The 22,969-nt window shown below is 47.5% G+C and overlaps 1 protein-coding gene across 1 annotated transcript in view; it reads right to left on the minus strand.

Annotated features, from left to right (window-relative positions):
- Nucleotides 1–5,588: 5,588 nt before the first annotated feature.
- The window catches only part of LOC146209879 (solute carrier family 41 member 3-like), a 173,079-nt gene continuing 155,698 nt past the window's right edge, over nucleotides 5,589–22,969 (minus strand). The window contains exons 9-10 of the mRNA XM_084581421.1: nucleotides 9,508–9,695; nucleotides 5,589–5,712 (exon numbers count right to left, since the gene is read on the minus strand). Coding sequence (XP_084437547.1) covers nucleotides 5,589–5,712; nucleotides 9,508–9,695 — 312 coding nt within the window. The remainder of the gene's footprint in view (nucleotides 5,713–9,507; nucleotides 9,696–22,969) is intronic.

The following is a 22,969-nucleotide window of genomic DNA, read 5'->3' on the forward strand; positions in this document are numbered from 1 at the left end:
CGACATCACCAGAGTGAGTGAAATCAGGAGACGAAGTGAAAGTCGACAGCCATAGAAAAACAGGACAAGTGAAAGGAACAACAACATCCTTGTGGTCCGAAATTCCAGCAACAATATCAAATTGGCACTGATGAATAATGGAACGCATGAAAACCAAGACAAACAAGGAGTCACTCCGTTAACTATTTGCTGATAAAAGGTAAAACTGCGCTAATAAAACAGGAGAAGAGAGGAAGGAAAAAAAATAAGGGCGCAGACTTCCAAGTATTAACGATGACCGAAAGCCCACGCTATAGAAGGAATAGAGGCGGGAATCGAAGCATCACGTGAAAAATAAGCATCGAAGAAGCATCACGGGGAACAAAAGGCTACAACCAGACTGAGTAAAAATGAGTGACAATGCAGATGATAGATTCGGAAAAAAACGGTAAAGCTGTAAAACAGAGTGTTAGCCCTGCAGAACAACAACGGTACTGTGAAGGTATTAACAGAGCTGTAAATTAAAAGTTAAGTTTAAAAGCATGGAAAGAGCCTTATAACGTAAGAGAACAATGCCAAAATGGAAAAACAAGGAGCAGATATCGAAGTGAACAATAAAGCCAGGTAAAAGAAAAGGTGTAAAAGGACAAAAAGGTCTGAAACAATCACGGGACAGAATAACAAGGAACAGTTGTAAAGGTGAACATAAAACCGTGTGACAAACTTCATTTCAAAACCTGAAAAACAGTTTACAACCAAAAGTGGGACAAGGACGACTTCAGAAAATTTACAAGTGGCCTTCCAAAAACGCGATTTCATTCAAGGAGAGCGAAATAGACGGAGTGCTGACACATCTCTCACCTTGTTTTTAAAATGTGGAAAGCTTCAGCGATCTCTCTTTCTCTCTTTTCTTTTGATTTAAACAAATACATGGTTTTGCGGCAAATTATTGTGCAAGGTACATTGCTTTTTCTTGCTCTTGCCTTCACAGTTCTTACAATGGGGTGCTAGATGTCCTCCAGTGATGCTAATTATTGCCGAGTTATGTTCACGGGCCCCTTCGTTAATACATCTACCAGTGCGCCCGATGTAAAACTTGCCCCGTGTGAGGGGAACTTTGTCTACCACACCTGAAGTACACTTGGTGACCTTTATTTTCGTGATTTTTGTTACACTGAGGCTTGATTTTTTTTTTTCTGTAGTCGCTAAAGGGCAGACCTTACTCAGCTTAATCGGTACCGAGACCATCCTGACATAATGCAGGTTCGGCACACACATTCTCATCCTTTTTTTTTGCGCCCTGTTTAGTTTCTGCAACAAGCTTTTACATGCTGCTGTGATCATATGGTCTGGATAACTTGCGGAGCGGTGGCGTTGAACTTGCTGGTGGAAGCTTGACTGTGTTTTACGGTTCCATAATTTTTTTAGGGCATTCTTTCATTTTTTCACGCGATTCTTTCGCCTGGTTTTAGTATTCACCTCAATATCTGTTCCTTGTTTTTTTCATTTGGAATTGGTCTCGTACCTTGCAGGGTTTCTTCTCTGTTTTCAGAGTTCACCTTTACTTTTCAGGTTTATTAATACCTTCGCGCACCCTTGTTTTTTTATACATCTACACAATGTTTTACAGCCTTAGCATTTTTCTTTACTCATTGTCAGCCAACTTTACTCAGTCTGACTGTAGCTCTTTATTTGTTTTCATGTGATGCTTCTTGGGACTTGATGTTTAGGTGCTCTGCCCTTTATCTTGCCTTGCGCAATGGTGAGATGTTTGCCTATAAACTAACAACTAATTACGATAGCATTTGTTTTTATTTTTTACCTTTTACCGCGTCCTCTTTGAATGGTAGCAGTGGTTGTGCGCCTTGGTTCCTGACGTATATAGCATGCGCTTTCAGTCATGAATGAACAGCTGGAAGTCTGCGCCCGCGTTGTCATTTTTTTTTGTTCCTTCCTCACTTGTGCTGTTTCACTTGCGCAGTTTTACCTTTTATCTGGAATGAACCAACTGGCCCGCAAAACGTTTTCCACTACTTCTCAAACAGGACGAAAAAGGGCAACGTGAAGTCATCCGTCTCGCCCTAGCCGCAGCTCAGATCCAAGAGATCCAGGTCAACGGCTCAGGGGGAGGACATGGCTTGGACAGAGCTGTGCCTCGGATCTTCGCCAATCTTTTGATGGGTGCCAATAAATGTTATTTCTCTCTCTCTCTCCCACTTAACTATTTGCTCTAGATTTAAAAATCAAGAAACGCTCAGCAATACCCGACAAATGGACGCATCCTTACCACAGAAAGTAAATGTTGGCTACCGAATGTCTGGAGCGTTGAAATCGCCCATCAAACTACAATTAGACAGCTTGAGTGTTTGTATGTCCGAATAATCATTAAGAATGCGCTATACATTCACAGATGAACTAGCTGGTCGATAAAGAATGCATAGTACAAGTGAGTGTTTAGGAAAATTTTTGCACCGATGGATTCAGTTGCTGCTGTGGCATTCATAACAATGAACGTTGTTGGATCAAATAAGAGCGACGCATCCGCCTTTTCTGGGTGTGTCGAACTGCTCGTACTCTCACGTAGCCTTTGGGAGAGAATTCGTATTCATGGACGTCATTGTGAAGCCACGTTTTCTTGATGCTCGCAGCCGATGGGGAGTGCGAGTAAGATAGAGGAAGTCAGGATATTTTTTTATAATACTTCTAGCGCTAACATTCAATATGGATAGCTTTTCGTGCTTAGTTTTAAAAAGTCAAAGAGAGGACGCAATAGACTGTCGGGTGATGCACTTGGAGGAGTGCTTGTGGTCCTTCTCAGGGACATCGGTATCAGTGTTCCAGACGCAACGAGATTTATCAGTGAGAATGTAGTTCAAGCGAAGCTTTGCCACATACATCAGAGCCATATTTTGTGGGGCTCCGCAGCTCCTTTGTGGTTTAAACTGCGGGCGCGTCTTCCTATTTGTATTGTGCTTGCACGGGCAGCACGAGTGCGCATGAGCGAGCAGATAATCTTGGGGGGGCGGGATGTTAGCGGCGACAGACGAGGGTAGATAAGCGTGTCGGAAGCAAGGTGCGGGGCCTTTTTTGCCCCGGCGGTGAGGCCGGCGCGGGGCAGGCGGTGAGCGTCATTGGCCAGCAGGGTGTGCACGGACGGGAGATCCTTGAACACTACCGCGCGACACGTTGCGCCTTCCCGCGACCTCACCGCCGCCTCTTGCGGACCGAGGCGGTCTCTCTACGAATTCTCCAAACTCAGACTTTCCCCTGCCTCACTCGTCTACACCGTATCCATCCAACTCTCTATCGTCCTGAGTGCCGACTCTGTGGGTCTCTAGCAACCCTCTACCACACTGTCTGGGCCGGCCAAGCTATTCAAGCGGCCCCTCGTATACTCACGCCAAGTGAGGCGCACTGGGAGAATGCCCTTCGCGCAACCGACCTGGAGGACCAGCGTCTGCTCGTTCACCGGGCTGAAGCAGGTGCGAGGGCTGTTGGGACCCTGGACTGAGGGTACCACTCCTCGTCCCTCAATATGTAATCGCCATATCGGAAATAAACTTTTTTCACTCACTCACTCGACAGGACGAAATGCTGCAGCCAGAGGCAGCAGCACAGCACGCAGCCAGGCATAAACACCCGTTGAGCAGTAGCCCAGCCGGGATCCAGGAGAACCGATAAGTTCATCTCACTTTCCCCTCGCATTTCACAGGGTCTTCGTGAGTCAGCGTCGCCTCCTTCCTGGACACAATGTGGTTTCGTCCCCCCACCTAATCCGCTAAACAAGGAATTCCCGGCCATCGCAACAACCAAATACTGCTTGCCAAACCAGGGCCATCTATTTCCCGCTGCACACTCCGTGATTGACTTGTGCGCTTATAGGACATTTATTGCTTTCTCACTGAGATTAAATATTGCTCCAATTAACTCAAGAAGGCAGTAATAACTACGGACAACCTTTTCATGTCAGACAGGATCAGGTGAAATCGAAACAAAGAATCACCGTAGTGTTCACCTCCTGGAATCTTTAAGAGCACTGACACTACATACCACATTGGCAACGTCTCCATAAGCCTCCATCAAGTCGCGGCCACTTCGGCCGTATTGGAACAAAGTACCTGTACGATGTTTTTGTCCGTGAAAAATTCCAGCCTGAAGAATTATAAACCACGTAAATTAAAAAATATTATTGTTATGGCATGAAACCTTCAATCAGGACTATAGTCACGCCAGACGAGCGAAGTGAGATCTTGGTCGCGTTCAACAGCACCACTTCCACCCCTTATCCTTCCGCTACGTCGTCTTCGCTCCTCCGTTACATTTTCTTCCTGCGCTGCCGAAGCCGAGTGGGCCAGTTATGCTGTCCCCCGGTTGGCATGGCTTCAGGCGAGTGACTTGCGAGAGTTGAGTTTTCGCAAAGCTGCGGCCAGTTGAGTTACTATGCGCAATTTCATACGTGATATCACTAGTTCTGGCCACGAGCTCATAAGGGCCATCGCAGTGGGCCAGTAGCTTTTGGTGCAAGTCCCGGTGCCAGACTGCATGGACGCCAAAGCCAGACCATATCATGCCAGCGTTGGCCATCTTAGCGGTCTTTGAGACGCTCTCGTGATGCAATGGATAGCAAGCGGGAAATCCGCCATGCTTTTTCAGCCAAGGACAGGATCGCGGCGACATCCACATTGTCCTAGTATAAAACGGCAGGATTGTGTCGAGGGTGTAGCGCGGTGGGCGGGCGTACAATAGGTAGAATGTATTGTATCCGGTAGTTTCATGAGTAGCAGGGCTGAAATCGTATGTGATCTAAAGCTGTATGATGTCCAGTTCTTATGACCAGGGTCCACATACATGGCAGACATGTTGGCTAGTGTCCTGTTTATGTGTTCTTTCAAACCATTTGTCTGTGGGTGATACGAGGTTGAGTGTCTGGCGATGACTGGGCATAGGACGTAGGAGCTCCTCACCGATATCGGCAGTGAATGGTGGCTTCGGTCACTGATTACTACTCGTGGTGGTGCATGCCGCAAGAGAACAGATTTCGGAGGAACACGACACTTGATGCGCGGTAGCCGATAGTACAATAACGAATAAGGCAGTCTGCACATATTACGATATACCGACTTCTGTTTGGAGATTTGCGAAAAGGTCCAAGCAGATTAATTCTTACCTGTTCGGCAGGACTACTGGTAGGCGCCACGGGGGAAGTCGGCCAGGTGGAGCGGAGGTAGGGCGTTTATGACGCTGACACTGCATGAAGCTAGGGCACGTATCGTTCTGTCATGGAACGCATTCTCGGCCACTAAACCCGTTCTTGAGCTGGACGGAGCATGCGAGCCAATCCCAGAGGTCTGGATGTGGGGTCGTCATGCATCAAAAGTAAAAAAGGGAAGCGCAGAGCTTGTGCACCAACGAGCAGGTATCGAGGGCCCATAGTAGAGTAGTTGTTTTTCTATAAGATACCGTCGCTGATGCAGAAACGACCTTTAGCCCCTGGTTGCGTGCGGTTGCAAACACAGGCTGTACAACTGTATATTTGCCTTGCTAAAACGCCTCAACGCCAGGAAACTCTGGGATGATGGCTGAAACGTATTGATCGAAGCTGTCGCTTCTCAGTCGCAAATCGTGAATGGGCGACCACACAAGTACGATCGGAACCCCCGCACAGCAAATATCACAGCGAGGCACTCTTTTCCGATGACGGTGTACTTGTGCTCTGACTTGCTGAGGGAGCGGCTCGCGTATGCAATAGCGTGCTAGTTATTATCTCTAAGCTGAACTATAATAACACCCCTAGCATCGGTATGAATTTCTGTTTGGGTAAGTCGAAATGACGGAGGACAGGATGTGATGTCAGTAGGAACTTCAGCTGACGGAATGAGGCATCGAGTCTATTCAAACGAGACTCCTTTGTGAAGAAGGCACGACAGCGGGTAGGCGATGTCGGTAAAAGAGGGAATAAACCGCCAGAAATAGGAACGTAACCCCGAAAAACACAAGGCACCTCTTTGACTGCCCATGGTGCTTGAAATGACTCCACAGCTACCGTTTTCTGGGGGTCTGGCATAGCACCAACGCTTGACGCTCACTAAAGCGGCACTTACTGCTATTTTGGACTAGTCCTGCGTTACGTAAAGTGTAATACGTGCGCTAAGCGATCGTTATGCCTATTGAACGTTTGCCAAATACGACCCCGTCATCAAGATAGTAAGGACTTATGTCCCATTTCATTCCGCGCAGTATCGTACCCATAAATCTCTCAAACGTTGCAGGTGCACTGCAAAGTCGAAATAACATCAAAATAAATTCAAAAGGTCCATTGGAAGTTACAAACTCCGTTTTTTCTTTGTCTGCCGGATGCACGGGGATTTGCCAGTAACCTGATCGCAGATCTACACATGAAAAACAAGAAGCCCCAGAGAGGCAGTCTACGGCGTCGTAAATGCGAGGGAAATGGTATGCGTCCTCTTTAGGGATGACATTTAATCAGTGGTAGTCAACGTAAAATCGCCATATGCTGTCCCTCTCACTGGCAAGAACGGGAGCACCCCGAGGGCTGAACGATTCCTGAATGACCTCCTTCTGAAGCATCTCTGTGACTTATTCTTGGTCGCGTTCAGTAGCGCCACTTCTTCTCTCACCGCTCACCCCCTGTCTTTCCACCGAGTCGTTTTCGCTCCTCTGTTGCAATACACCTCATAGCTCTTGTTTCAGTACCTTTTCCAACCTCCTGTGTTATTTGAATTTTTCTGTACACATTCATTGTTACTTACCATACATTTTTTACAGCAAAGCATGACAAAGCACCGGCAATAAACATCAATCCATTCCTTTTATTTTTATTTCCATGTAACAACAAATGATCTTAATTCATAATGTTAAATGTTTTGAATACTCACCATTCATTCCTATGTATGTAGTCCGACGAACGAGCGCGGTCGACGCCACGGAGGAAGAGGGCGGCTGAGCTGGGGGCCTCAGAGGGGGTGGAGCTGGTTGCGAGGTCGACGCCACGACGACGCGAAACGCAGGAACGCGCGCTAAAGAGTTGCGCTCTAAAACTTTGTGTGTTATTGTAGGTGCCGCGTCAAAATAATGGCAGATGAATAAGTGTTAAACTGTGAGCAGTCCCTTTGTAGTACTACCTCCTTAAATGCATTTTGATGGCACAAGACTTGGTATCTCTTGAAAATTCTTGCCCGCTGCCAAGAATGGCCTAGTGGCGCCACCTGGTGCAGTAACGCGCACTAAAGTTGTATATGTATCGCGTTAACCCTACCAGATGACGCAATTTGTTCAACTCAGTGGTCTACAGGATGGTAACGCAGATTATAAAGGACAGACTACAGGCATGAGTAGAGAGCAAGGAGGTGCTGGGAGAGCTGCAGAATTATTTTCGGAAACAAAGGAGGTTAGAGGACAATCTGTTCTCATTGACACAGTGTATCGAGGTAGCAGGAAAGGAACACAGACCCCTATGGTTAGCTCTTCTGGATATCAAAGGAGCCTATGACAGTGTACTTCAAGAAGACTCATCGAGTATTCTGGATGTGTTAGGGGTGGAAATTGGAGTAGCCAATCTTTTAAAAGATATTTATATGAAAAACCAGGTGCTAATAAAATGAAAAAAAGGTGTCGAAGCCTGTAGAGGTGAAGAGGGGGCTTAGACAAGGATGTCCCTGTCACCTTTGTTGTTCATGCTGTACCTGCAAGGATTAAAGGCTAAACTAGAGGGGCGTGGACTCGGCTTCAACTTTTCCTGATCCATCCATCCATCCATCCATCCACCCATCCGTCCGTCCGTCCGTCCATCCGTCCGTCCGTCCCTCCATCCATCCATCCATCCATCCATCCATCCATCCATCCATCCATTCATCCGTCCTTCCTTCCGTCCGTCCGTCCGTCCGTCCGTCCATCCATCCATCCATCCATCCATCCATCCATCCATCCATCCATCCATCCATTCATCCATCCATCCATCCATCCATCCATCCATCCATCCACCCATCCATCCATCCATCCATCCATCCATCCATCCATCCATCCATCCATCCGTCCATCCGTGCGTCCGTCCGTCCATCCATCCCTCCATGGGTAGTGTGTGGGGGTGTTCTTGTTGTTAGGCAGGGTCGTGGGTGTGTGACCGGGTGAAGTGCGCATTGTGTGAGCTTCTTAGTTGCTGTGTCTTTCGACAATTGTTTTTTTTTTGCGGATGGGAAACCAACCTGGTGTCCACCCGATACAAAGGGACTAGCCAACATTATCATCATCACCATATTAATAATAATAATCATCATCCCTGTACACTCGTGTATGAACAATCATTTTGACTTTGGCTTATCCCACGGGTAACTGAGACCTATTTTTCTAAGACACTATGAACTCACATAAAGACGTCGTCATCGGCAGAACCTTCCACGAGAACTTATGCCGCTCGCTGAGGAAGCTTTCGACGAGAACCCGACCGCCTTCGGAAGCGACAGGCGAGAACGCTGACACCGGAAGTACAGACGCTCTCCTCATAATCTGCAGCGACCTTAATATCGACGCTCAGACATCGCAGTAGTTGATGCGTGACCTACTAGGGGTACAACTGTTAACGCATTTCTAGCCACTACCAGAAGCCTATCTTGTAATAATTATATCTTTGTGAGGCAAGTCGATGTAACCAACATGAAATATGTGTGTTACTTCAGTTAACACATCATGCTACTTGCGGTCCTGCGCGATAGAACAGACGTACAACTCACTAAAACTAAGTTTTCTCACAATCTTTAATTTGTGCCAAGAGCAAATGGGACAGCAAGCTTGCATTCTAGTAGTGCAATAATCCAGGCGCACCACAGACTGCACCGCATATTTTTTTGGAGCTTCACCAAATATAATATGTTGCTCTCGTTCTCAGCATTACCTATAAAATGTTGTGGCCGGAGTAAAACGTACAATGCATTACACATGCGACTTCAAAGATTGTTAGCGTTTTACTTGCAGATGAAACACCTGCAACACAATGCAAGGGTAGCAGCGTGCTCAGTCTGCATTTTTAAAGCGAGCTTTAACACTACGCATTAACACAAACAGAACACATTTACGTGTCCAGCCCATCCAAGCGTAAAAAGACCCCTTCTGGACGCGCATGTTATTCGCAGAGTACAGAATAAAGTGCAATGATTTTATGCACATTTATCTGCTTATATAAGCAATAACAACAACTCTAAAACTAACTGATGGGATCAGATGTCATCTTGCCCTTCTGATATATCCTTGTCAATTTATGGCTGATTAAAAAAAACACACGACGTTGGCTGTCCATTTGTAGGCGTTTTGATAATCTCTTTTCAAACTTCACGTAGAGACCCCATTATTTCACTTTCAAAAACGTCTCTAAAAAGGTGCCTGTACGCTTGCTACGGCGTGGATGTCGTGGTATTGCCCAGATGCATAGCGACGTAGGAGACCAAGACGGGCCAAGACAGATGCGTGGGAGAAGGCGCCGTAGCTGGAGTGGCGAACTGGGCACTATTCCAGTACAGTTCTTCCTCCTCGACAGCCGATTTGTCGCCCATGTAGGCGAGCAGAACATAGGCGAGTGTGAGGAATCCCGTGCCCAGGAAGTCGCCGCAGCCTGTGAGACACGGGATGGCTGCATTGTCGGGATCGATGCTCCAGCTCCACAGCAGATAGACCACCAATCTGGCCATGTACAGCAACGCTATTACCTGCGCCGGAACCGGGGGGCCAGGAAAGAACATCTCGAAACTCATCCGCGAAGGAAGACATTATCAAATTACGTAATCAATGCATTTGCTATGAAGACCCGCGAACCCTCAGACGGTAAGAAATCCATTATGACTGATGCACTCCGCGATGAGGGACTTGGTTTAGTGCCAAGCACCAGAGGGGTCGAATGATCAGTGAATGCAATGAAACGCATTTTTTTTTCGTTATTTTTTAAAGGTTGTCATCACTAATCCAAGCATGCAAATACAGGCGAACGGGGGCAGACGACAAAAATGCATGTGGGAAATGGTGCATTTGAGGAAATGCTGCCAAAATATATGAGGCAGGTGAAACAGCGATTAACGAGAAATGCCCACGTTTTCATTTTGCAAAATGATTTTGAGTTTCTCTTCCTAACGATCAAGTTTCGAACCGCATTGGTAAGATGCCCGCGATGTAGAATAAACGGAATCTGCTTGCTTTGCAGCTTTCCTAAAAGCTGAATAGGCGCAAAGGGCACTAAAGCGGTTACACCATAATGCTGTCTTGACAAAACGTTTATTTCTTCGAAAGGACTCCATTACCGCTGTGGAGTGAGTGAGTGAGTGAGTGAGTGAGTGAGTGAGTGAGTGAGTGAGTGAGTGAGTGAGTGAGTGAGTGAGTGAGTGAGTGAGTGAGTGAGTGAGTGAGTGAGTGAGTGAGTGAAGTGCTTGGGGACCTTTTAACTGCACCTCTTCAGTCGAGGCTGATGGGCGGTTGGCGCCTCCAGTCCAGGGCCCCACTGATTTTCGTCAGCTTGCGAGCTTTTGTGACCAGGTAAAGCTGAGCCTCGGGGTCAGAGCTGACCAGCGAAGCCTCCTACTACCTTTCATTTCGTTTTGGATGTGTTTGTATTTGATGTGCACTGCATTCCCACGTTAAATGGCACTGGGTAGCGGTCCTCCCGCATCATGGGCATTCGTCTCTGAATGCAGTGGGATGCGTCACGTGTAATATGTTTAATATAATGAAGATGCCTGAGGTTTAAGATTTGATATTAAGACCAAAGCGGGAATATATTATCTATTCCCGTTACCATCTTAAACTTAAAAGTCCACCTTTATTACGCTTGAGCCAACGAGCCTTCGGGCCCAAGAGTAACGTAACCATTATATTATTTGACAATCCTTGGTTTGACACCTATCACCACCAAACCCAACCCAATTCCCAGTAACTCAATGTCTTTCCTTACAAGAACCTCCCAAAAAAAAACTTCTCGTGCCAATTCGATGATTATTCGTTCAGAATGGATAGCACCAATCGGCGTTTTCACTCTGGGTCAGCAGCTGCGACGCCCATCGACGACGACTTATTTTCTTTGACACTAGATTAACCATGTCTCATTAAAACGCAATTTTATTCTCGAAGATGTTTTAATTTCAACACACAACATCGAGCAAGCGCTCTGTAACTGCCGCGGGCCGTAATGGCGACAACTTCAAAGCAAAGCACATGAAGATGGCATATATTTCGCTCCGTGAGCGGTGCAGTGGCTCATTTTACGGTTTGCCTACAGGCTTGTCTCAAGGATTTTCAAGTTGCGGTTATGGTTGAACCGTATCTCAGAATACCTCCCAAACATTATCACAACATTGTAAAAATAGAACAGCATTTAGGTATTGTTTTCTCTTAGTCTAAAAATGAACACGAGGAAAATTTTCAATTTCAGTGACGATGGTTTACACTCGGATAGATGTTAATCTTTCAGATTGACGTATTGGTGTGCTAACAAAATACTAAGTAATGACACAGACGAAAGAATCGCAGGAAGCGCGAACTGGAAACTACGCTTCATTTTCATCTTCACCAGCATAAGTGAGCATAGAATAAAGAAAACAAGGATACAAAAGCTAAAGCAAAAGAAAATATTGCTACGAGCGCGGTTTTTTTTTTTTTTTTGCCCATATGATAAGCGTCGGAAGCTTGTGTCCGCTTGCTAGAGCCCCCAGCACTAGCCGAAAGTTTGTCCTCTCCGCTTTTCCACGATCATCCCTTTCTCGTCGTCGTCTCAATCTAGGCGTCACACTTCGCAGCCGAAGCCCAGGGGCGAGTTAAAAGTCGTCGCATAATGAAAAGCGCTTAAGGCAAGCAATGTGTACGGCTTCACTTTTCGCGGAACGACGGCCGCTGGTCGTGAGGCAAGCGATGCGGTAATTGAGCTCGCTGAGTTGGGCAAGGGCGACAAAGGATACACTAGAGTGGCACAGCAGCTTTTGGAACAAGCCCCGCCTTCTGACAGGCAGCCACTGCAAGACCAAATCCCCAAGTTGATAATGACGTGCCGGCAGTGAGTGTCATAGCCTGCTTTTGAGCGCTCCTGAGACGCAAGAATACGAAGGCGGGCAAGGCGTCGGGCTTCCTCAGCAAGGCAGAGTGTCTCCGCGGCAGAGAGAGAGAGAAAAAAGTTTATTGTCGGGAGTACTCTTACTGGGTCTTAGTGGAGGAGCTATGTGGCCGTTAGCAAGTGGCTTGCGGCGACTTCACAAAGGAATCTTCATCAATACCGGCAGGAAAGGGAAGAATGGTGTCCAGGGGGTATCGTGGGAAACGAGTGTAAAGCAAAAAGAATGTGCTGAAGCCAGTAGTGTCATGGCGGGAGGTCTTCAAAGCATACGTGATAAATGGTAGGACGCCATCCCAGTTCTTGTGCTTGGAATCACCGTACATAGGCAGCACGTTCATGATACTGTGGCTCGTGCGTTCAGATATAGGCCGTTCGTCTGAGGATGATAAGGCGATGAATGGCAAAAATGACAGGCACACAAACGGAGCAACTGCCCCACACCGTTGGCGGTGAACTTGCGAACACGGTCGCTAATAATAACGCATGGGGGTCCGTGGCGGAGCAATCTTGCCCGAAGAAGAAAACAGGACGCATAAGAAACAGTGGCCGCGGGTAGGGCTGCCGTCTCGCAATACCGAGTCAAGTGGTCAACCCAAACGACAATCCAACGATTGCCATTATATGATAGCGGTAGGGGGCCGAGTAGATCAATGCCCACTGATCGACTGCAATGCAAGTGATCGACTGGCGTAGGCAACAACGTACTCCTTGCCATCGGAGCGCTGAACAAGACCTGCGCCGGTTCCAACACCAATCGCGTAAGTATGAACCTTTGCGGGAGCTGAGGAATCGAAGTGTCGGAGCACGGGATGCGGCGTGAGGAGAAATTTTAGTTGGCGGAAGGCGGAGTCGCAGTCAGACGTCTACTCGAAGCTTGTGAGAGGGTACGTAATGTCCGCAAAACGATTAATAAAGCGGCGAAAGTACGAGCATAAGCCTAGGAATCTCCGCAGCTGTTTCACGGATTGAGGCGGCTGGAAGGACGCGACCGCTTGAGTCTTGGCGGGATCAGGTCTTACACCGTCTTTACCCACGAAGTGTCCGAGAAAAAGCGCTTTACGAGCTCCAAAGCGGCATTTCTTTCAGTGCATCACGAGACCTGCTTTACGCAAGCAGACCAGCACAAGATCTAAACGCTAGTTGTGTTCACTGAACGTCTTCAGCAAAGGCGTCGAGGCTTGATTTGCCGATTAGGAATATATAGATGACTTCCGGGAACCGTTTTAGTAGGTGTCCAACTTTATCGTCTTCGGTCATGCGAGGAGATAAAAGTTTGCACAGCTTTAACACTTCCTCGATATACTTCGTGCAAGTCTCGCCAGGAAGCTGAGCTCTCTGAGAAAGTGCTTGTTCAGCCCGCTACTTCGTAACATCAGAGTCGCCGAAGAACTTCTTAATCTCTGCAACAAAGCGGCGGTCCCATGTCGTGAAATTATCCTGGTGGCTGTCGTTCCACGTTAACGCCGTGTCGGAAAGCACGAAGACCACGTTGGCCAACTGAGCGGAAGAGTCCCACATATTATAACGGCTCAGCCGCTAGTAGTGGGTCAGCCACTCATCCACATCGTCGTCGGATGAGCCTGTGAATGAACGAGGCTCCCGATAATGTTGCCAGAGTTGCTAGGCCTGGTCCTCAGATCGTCGCCGTCGAGAGACATCGTAGGTACAGATGGTGCTAGGCCAGCAAGACGGCGACTTCGGCCCGGTTCAAGCAGGGGTTCCGTCTTTGAGGTATCTGCAAATCGGCACCCAGCACCTCCTCCAAGACGTTGCGACTGAGGTTTTGTTGCTCGTATGAGAAGCGTTGGAAGCTTGAGTCCGCTTGCTTGAGCCCCCAGCATCAGCCGACAGTTCTTCCTCTCCATTTTTCCACGATCATCCCTTTCTCGTTGCCTCAATATGTGAATCACAATATCATCCTAAAAATGATATGATAGTCGTCGCATCACCCTCCATTTCTGTTCCCACAGAAGCATTTTTCATTCGCAGTGAACGGAAAGAAAAAGATTGCTAACATAGACATCTTCATTTTCGATCAAGCCCACTGAAAAAGCCTCTCACATCTCATGTGTGAGATGGTTTCGTTATCGCAGCTCGTTGGATAATGCGGTTATGAAAAAAAGAACTGGTTGCTTTTGAGAAGGCTCATCCCGGTGTAGCGTTCACGCACTTAACAACTACAGTTTCTGGACATTGGCATATGGCTGCCTTCTGTTTCTGGACATTTCTATTGGGATAGGTTCTCAAATGTTCTACAGGCTTGCTTCTTTATAAGCCAGAAAAGTCAAAGCTGATTATGCGCATTAATGCATGCTTCAAGCTTGCCATTAAGAAACCGTGCCAGCATAAGATGAATAAAACATCAATACTCCGGCAGCTCTGAAGACGGCTGCGTTTTCAAGCCAGGTCCTCGTACTGGTTGATGAGGTGCTGAGAAATGCGGGAAGGCTGCTTTGAAAGGGAAAGCAAAAAAGGAAATCAAAGAAAACATAATGCCTATAGATTCGCTGTATGCTCATATTCTTCATACAGACTGAAAAACGTGGTAGAAAGGCACTAAGTGCCGATCATATTTCCTTCATCAAAAAAGCTGCAAAGCTTGAGCGCAAAACTTTACCGCGGCCAAGGTATGGTCCTGAGGCGTAAAACGCAGGAACGTGGAGTTCTGTGTAAAAAGTTCGGTTTGGTTTGGGGGGTTTCACGTCCCAAAGCGACTCAGGCTATGACAGACGCCGTAGTGGAGGGCTCTAGAACTTTCGACCACCTGGGGTTCTTTAACGTGCACTGACATCGCACAGCACACGGGCGCCTTGACAGTCTTCTTTCTTTTGCGCTGTTGCCTATTTGGGTCAGACGAGCATGAATGAGAAGTTTTAATAGTATAACAACAGCGTCTCGTAAGTGAAGTGTCAAACTGCCAGCGCACTGCTGAAGGCATAATATTTCAAAAAACTCAATGAAACTAGATAAAAAAAGACTAGGTCATGTGTGATATCGGAGGATTTTGATCGAAACTGAATGTGGTTTCATGAGCGATACTTCCGTTGCGTTGACTAAGAAAAACTGTTTCTATCAGAGCAGAAAGAGGACTTAGAAAAACTGTTTCTATCAGAGCAGAAATAGGGGGGAGGGGGATGTGACTTCTGTAATATGCTTTTTATTGTATTGTGACACTTCACCCTTGGTTTCGTTTTTTTTTTTTTTTCATTTCATTTTCATTCGTATTGCTGAAGATTAACATGACCTTTAGTGGCTAGCTTGCGCTTGTTGCGCTGCCCTTTCTTAGTTTTATTAGCGCACCTGTGCGTCAAGACTCATTAGAGTGGTTTGAAATTTCTGTCTCAAATTCCTAAATATGCAGCGCTGAACGTCCGCGCCGTCCAACCACTGAATGTTGTCAGTTTCAAGCGTAGTCATATATTTACAATATCATTTCATACTTGCAGTCTCGTGGCGGAGCTTAACCGGACGCTTCCAACAGAAATTAGTGACGTACTGGGACGGAGCTAAGTAAGCAGGGCCCGTTTTTTCGCTCGAAATAAAATCCCGCCTTCTGTATTGGAGATAGGAAAACAGCATTTGGTCAAGTGAATGTGTACGGGCATCTACTACCGGTTCACACAAACCGCGTCTGTAAGTTCCAATTATGCAACGTGTGAAAATATTTAGAAGGAAATTGCATTATCCGTTTACTCTTGTCCGCACCGGTACGTGCACTGCAGCAAAGTATTGTGACCTTATCCGTTGCTGCCAACAGCACTCGTCATGCTGCCTCATTGCTTTGATTGTAAAGCGAGGAATGATGCGGGTGATTCCGCAAGGATTCTGTGCTCGCTATTCTTTATTCATGGAAAAGTTGGTGACTTTGTCACTTTTATCTGTAGCCTAAGATGCTGTGCGATTTACTTTCAGCACTTGCAGCTACGCTAGACTTCTGCCTGCTCTATTATTCATATCCTCTCATTCTCTCCCGCACAGTAGTTTGAAATTGTTATGTTCTAGTTCTAGGCTGCTACTATCAATCAGGTGATAAAAATGCTACGCAATATGACCAGCCGCTCTGTACAGCATGCATTGATTAGGAAAGCATTTCACTCAATCAAAATCTCAGCAGTCATTGCGTAATAGGGTGTGTAGATGAGCCCTAGATGAGAGCAATGGTAAGTATCTATAACGGCTGTACGGCAACCATAGTTCTGCATAACGAAAGTAATAAATTTCTCATAAAGGAAGGTGTTACGCAAGAAGACATGATCTCCCCAGCACCATCCACAGCTTTCTTAGAGGACGTATTTAGAGACTTGTAATTGGAGCAGCTAGGATAAGGGTAGATGGCGATAACCTCAGTAATCTCCAATTCGCTGATGACATTAGCTTACTAGGATGAATTCCTAATTGTAGGTGATGCTCCTGGCAGGAAAATAAGAAAGGGATACCTTTCTCATAGCCTATAGGTCTAAAATAATATGCAAAAGAGCACGGGAAAGCCCAACAGCCTCGAAAGGGAGCAGTAGATTACCATAGGTAGCGAAGTACTTGAATTGGTAGGTGAATATGCCTGCGTAGAACAGGCAGTAACAGCAGATCCCTACCATGAAAGGGAAACTAGAGTATCTTTGGGATAGAGCGCATTTGGTAAGTATCCGGAAATTGAGTAGCGGCTTATCGGTATCGCTCAGGATGCAGATATATTACAGTTGCATCTTACCGGTACTCACCAATGGGGCTAAAACGTGGAGGCTTACGAAGGAGATTCCACTAAAGTCGAGGGCAGCGCTAAGAGTCACGGAATGGAAAATAGTTGGTGTAACTTTAAGAAATAAGAAGCTTGAAGAGTGGATAGGAAAATTCGCTCGAGTTAATAACATTGTAGCGGAAATCGAGAAGAAAGGATGAACTATGACCCAGAGTGGACATGAGAGAGCAGAAGCCATACAGTCACGCCCAACTTCCAAACTTCCGCTTTCTAATTCGAATAATACTAGCCTGCCGATCCATCAATTTCCGACGTGATTGCATCTCGCTAATATCGCTTGTGTGCAGCAGATGCGCAGTTCGCCTGTACACACACACGAGTGACGCCCAGTTGTGCCGTCTTCCGCAGCATCGCCGTTGACGGATCAGCGCTGCCCGGCGCCACCACCTGAAGCGTGTCAGTTCATGTTGCTCACATGTTTGGTATCGTCAGCCGCATCGACGGAAGTGTCAGGTCCCCGCATCATATCCCCGATCACTGCACGCCTGGCTCCCCCGTGGGCATGAGAGAGCAGCAGCCATGCGGACGCGCCAAAACTGCTTTCTATTGCAGGTTGGTCCGAGTCCTTTGTTATTCTGTAAGCGCACAAACGATGTGAACCTGCTCCTCTTTCCATGCCAATTCTTTGTTTAGTACTGGTACTGCATGTCTCCATATTTTGAAGTTGCTTCGTTTGGGTGGGGATATTAAACTAAACTGAGTATGACCTCACCAACAGTAATAGCGAAGTTGTCGCCTTTTTGAATGCACTAAATAGCGAAATGGACAGAAATCACTCAGAAGCGCTGTCCCAGGCAAGCGAAATAAGGGAAATGCAATAATCTCGAACAGCGAATGGGCTCGTGAACGACTAACGGCTGTTGCAGCTAACATCGCTGCTCCACATTCCTACTCTGATGACGATGTTCTCATGCCGTATCGGACGCTATTCATACTGAAACGACCGCTCATCGTAGACGTTTAGACAAACTCGAAGACAGGTCAAGGCGCAAAAAAATGCTATTTTACGGTTTTCTTAATCAGAAGTCTGATTCGGTGGAATCCGATGAAAACGTTCGGGACGTTGGTTCATCATTAAACATGCAGCAAGGTGACGAAGCCAACACCAGTGCACATAGGTTGGGCAAGTTTGTTCCAAAAAAGTATCGTCCGGTGATGGCCAAGTTTTCGAGCTTTAAGTCAAAGAGAGCACTTCTTCCGATAGGTCGACATTGAAATTTTCGGGCATCAGTTTGCGCGGACTTCTCCCCGGCTATTCGCGCAACACGGAAAAATCTCCATAACTTTGGAGCAGCCAGTGCGTAGCACATTCAATTCGATACAACAAGCTATTTATCAACAAGAAATTCTATGTCTACCTTTGTTCGATGGATATTGGCTGTGAAAGTTAAAGTGATAATCCTAATGATGCGTCTGCACAAGTCAACACAGCCGAACCCTCATCTGAGGAAAATGCCGCACCTTTGTCATAACAATTATCCTATGCTTGTAATTTTTTAAGTAAAATTTGCTTTCTTTTTTCAAACATCCGGATCCTATCGAAAAAAACCAGATGTCCTACGCTCGCTGATCTACACTGGCAACGCCGATGCTTGCATATTTACCAAGACATGGCTTAACGCAAAGGTTTGGTAACAATGAAATTTTTAACTGCGAAAAATCTTTTAACCTATGTCAATGTGATCGCGCGCACAAATCTGGCGGAGGTGTCGTAACTGCCATTGTAGACCACATTTACATTTTTAATATTCCTGTTACCTCCTCCTAAGAAATAGTGTGGGCATGTAATAGCATTAAAAACCATGACTTCGTTTTCTACACATGCTACCGTCCTCCTCCTGCCCCTTCTTCATTTTGCGTCGATCTTCATGATTTATTAAACAACATCGTCGTCAGATTCCCAAATTGCCCTACATTCTGCCTAGGTGACTTTGTCCTGAAATAACTTGGTCCGCCCCATTTTATTTGCTTCAGACCAGTCACCTAAAAGCGCAGAATTTCTAAACATGTGCGCTTGTCACAAACCCACGCCTTTACGGTCAACAGAGGCGCGGAATCCCATTTGCGGTTACCCGCCGTACCTCTATGAAGTTTGATGACGCAGTTAAACGTTTGGCCGGTCAATCTGTTGAGTACGCGTGTCGGGGTGTGATTGAGAAATAGGTTTTAAAAAGTCGCTTTTTCTTGCAAATAATTGGATATTTATATACAGAAATCAAATTTATACTGCATAATATTAGAACAAAAAAAAAACGCCAAGACACGATAGTGAAAAAATAGAACTCAGTAACTGACAAGAGGGAAAACCGATAATTAACAAAGCACTGCTATAAAAGAAGACTATAAAGATAACAAAGCAAATATTCCACAAATAGCAAGTAGAGGCAAGACTTATACAGCAAACACAGCGAAAATACTAAGCCATATGAAGGTTTAAACAAGGCGAAAACAATATTCAATTAACCGACAGTCTGCGGCAAAAAGAAATTCTCACGGCTTTCTACTATGAGGCGTCACAATCGCAAAGTTGAACGGTAGCGGCGGCCGTACAAGAGGGAGAAACGATGAGTTGATCGCGTACTCGGTTGAGAAAGATAACGCGTTTCCAGAGCGAGCAGCCGCGAGAGTTTCTTGAGGGACTACATCTCCCCAAAGCACACTGCCGCGGGCGTGCTGTGGTCTTTTTATACTCTCGGCTAGCTGCGCTGCGGCCCATTGTCAAGGACGCGCGCTGGCCCGTCGCTGCCTAGAATAATCATGTGGCACCATTCTCGGAGGAGCGGGGAGATCCCGTAACTTTCGCTCCATATGTGAGGCAGCTTCCGACAGAGCTGATTTAAACTTTTCACAAATTATAACGCAATCAACACTCATCACTACAACTAATTCCAATATCATAGGCCTAATTCTGACTTTTTCACCCGAAGTTCATTCACCCACTTTTCTCCCATGTCTCAGTGACCTCCGTATTGTTCTTTTCTCTCTTGAAGGATCTGTAAATTGTTCTACACCAGCGCCAAAATCCATAAATTACAACAAAGCAGACTTTGTTTCAATAAACAGAGAACTGGGAACATTTGTGGATCAGTACTTATGTAAAACAGGTATTGGGCTCTGATATGTTCAGCGCCTGATGCTTTGAAGAGAACGACAACCATGTTCAACGCGTGTGACGGTCAGGAAAGAAAACGACAACTAAGCTCTCTCTCCGACGCTCGGGCGTGCGCTTACAGAAGTGCAACGACTGATCGCAGAACGTTTCATTGACTGTTGGCGGCGTAGCGCCCTGTTTAAGGACTCCGATTAAAAGTGGTGGAGGTGACAGTCATCCCCTGAACCTGGAGCTTCGCAGCCAAGCGTTGCCTACCACCTCCGCGATGCGTGAGACCGCCAACCAACCGCCAACCCCATCGCCTGTCATCTGTCCCGGTGCAGCGCGTCAGCGCGACCCAGCCATCTTCAGCGGCACCGATGACACGGATGTAGAAGACTGGTTGGCGTTGTAGGAACGCGTAAGTGCGTACAACAAGTGGGACGACAACGTGCAGCTCACAAACGTCATTTTTTATTTGAGCGACGTGGCCAATCTATGGTTTCGCAACCATGAGAGTGACATCCCTACCTGGGCTGCTCTCAAGGCCAGCTTGACCGAAGTTTTTGGCCGTCCCGCTATACGTAAGCTTCGCGCCGAGCAACGCTTGCAAAGTCGGGCACAACAAATCGGCGATAACTTCACCAGTTTCATAGAAGATGTCGTCGACCTCTGCAAGCGCGTCAACCCTACCATGAGCAACGCCGAGAAGATCGGGCACATTATGCAAGGTATTGACGATGACGCCTTCCATATGCTCGTCGCCAAAAGTCCCCAAACTGTGTCCGATGTTATCAGCTTCTGCCAAAGCTTCGATGAGCTGCGCAAAAGGCGGCTTTCCACACGACGTGCTAGCCTTCAGCAGGCCACCCTTTCCAGCTTGGCCCCCTCCGGGGACGGTGCCCTGGATCAGCAGTCACTCCTTCAGCAGATTCAACAGTTTGTTCGTGAGGAAGTCGCAAGCCAGCTTTCTTTGTCTACCTGCCCCCCAGCACCTGCACCTGCGCCGCCGCTCAATCCCATCCTTAGCGTGTTATACAAGAGCAGGTCGCTGAGGTTCGGCCTTCACCTCCTCAGCAGCCCCTGGTGGCGGCTCCTCTCACGTACGCTGATGTTTTGGTGCGGCCACCACCCCCTGTAGCCCCTGTATACAGCCGGCTTCCCCTCCTATACGAGCCCCAGGGACATCAGCAACCTCAGCAGCCTACAATCCCCCCTTATCGTACGGTTCTCCGCCGTCGATTACAGCCACAGCCTTCCAACCCCTGGCGCACACAAGACAACCGACCCATTTGCTACGCCTGTGAAGTCGCCGGCCATGTGGCTCGTTTGTGCCGCAATCGTGGCCCTCGTCCCTACGACTGTACACGTGAGCCGATGTACAATCTTACCCGTCCCCCTCGCCCGTGTTCCCTGAGCCTCCTCCGCAGTCCTCTTCAAGTTACGATCGCCGATCCCACCGCTCGCCTTCACCTGACCGTCGTTCCCGTTCTCCGATGCTCCGCCGCCAATCAGCCGGTCACACGGAAAACTAACGGCCGCAGTGCCGGAGGTAAGAACTGCGCCATCTGACCTGTTTCAGTACCAGCCAACATTATTACCATATTCATTGAGGGAGTTCCTGTCGAAGCACTTGTAGACACTGGCGCAGCCGTATCAGTTCCTAATTACACCCTCGGTCGCAAACTCAAAAAGGTAATGACGCCGCTTCCTGCCGTTTCTCTTCGCATCGCCAGCACTCAGGACATTCGACCATTAGCCGCCTGCACCGCCCGCCTTGTCATCGACGACGTTCAATACACAATAGAATTACTCGTCCTCGCCCGCTCATCACACGACGTCATCCTTGGTTGGGACTTCCTCTCCAATCATAACGCCATAATAGACTGCGCCCGTGCTCAACTTGAGTATCACCCCTCAGTGACACTTCTTTCGACGCGTCCGCTGCTGCTGCCGCTACCGTGCACGTCGCAGAGGACACCGACGTTCCGCCTTTCTTCTCAGTGCTTGTGCCTCTTTATTTTGCTGCTCTTTCCGACGCCACTGTTATCTACACACCCTCGTTACGATGCACTGACCAAAAATCCGCGTTGCTGCCCCATGCTGTACTAACAATTTTTTGCAGCTCAAGTGCTATTTTTGTTTGTAACACGTGCCCCTGCCCAACTACTTTGCTCCGTGGCCAGTCACTGGGTAGCGTTGCTTTGCTCGATTCCACGCCCACCTATCCCTTCGTCGATAACACTGCCGGCCTTCACTTTAGCGTCATAACGCCTCTTCCTGTCGCCACTCCATCTTCCCTCGAAGTTTTCCACCGGTCCATCGACGCTGGCCTGACGCCCTTACAACGAGCCCAGCTTGTCGCCATCCTACAACGTTTCGCTGCTTTGTTCGACTCCCAGCGACCTTCGTTGGGGCGCACAGCTGCCGTTACTCACCGCATTGATACCGGCACGCATGCCCCTTTGCGCCAGCGTCCGTACCGTGTTTCAGCCGCCGAGCACCGCATTATTGACGAACAGGTGACTGACATGCTCCAGCGCGACGTGATCCAACCGTCGCACAGCCCTTGGGCGTCTCCAGTCGTCCTGGTCAAGAAAAAAGATGGTTTCATTCGATTCTGTACGGACTACCACCGACCGAACAAGATTACGCACAAGGACGTTTATCCTCTCCCTCGTATCGACGACGCCCTTGACTGCCTGAAGGGAGCTGAGTTCTTTTCTTCAATAGACCTGCGTTCCGGCTATTGGCAGGTGCCGATGGCAGAGGCCGATCGCCCAAAAACCGCTTTCGTCACACCCGATGGGCTCGATGAGTTTAATGTCATGCCATTCGGACTATGCAATGCCCCTGCCACAGTCGAACGTATGATTGACAACCTACTCAGAGGGCACAAATGACACACTTGCCTTTGTTACATGGACAACGTTGTCATGTTTTCCCCAGATTTTTCATCTCACCTCCAGCTCCTTGAGACAGTTCTGCGATGCCTGACCGACGCTGGCCTCCAATTAAATTTAAAGAAGTGTCGTTTCGGAGC

Source organism: Amblyomma maculatum, chromosome 1, assembly GCF_055883805.1.
Source record: "Amblyomma maculatum isolate TAMU_Amacu chromosome 1, ASM5588380v1, whole genome shotgun sequence".
NCBI lineage: Eukaryota > Metazoa > Arthropoda > Arachnida > Ixodida > Ixodidae > Amblyomma > Amblyomma maculatum.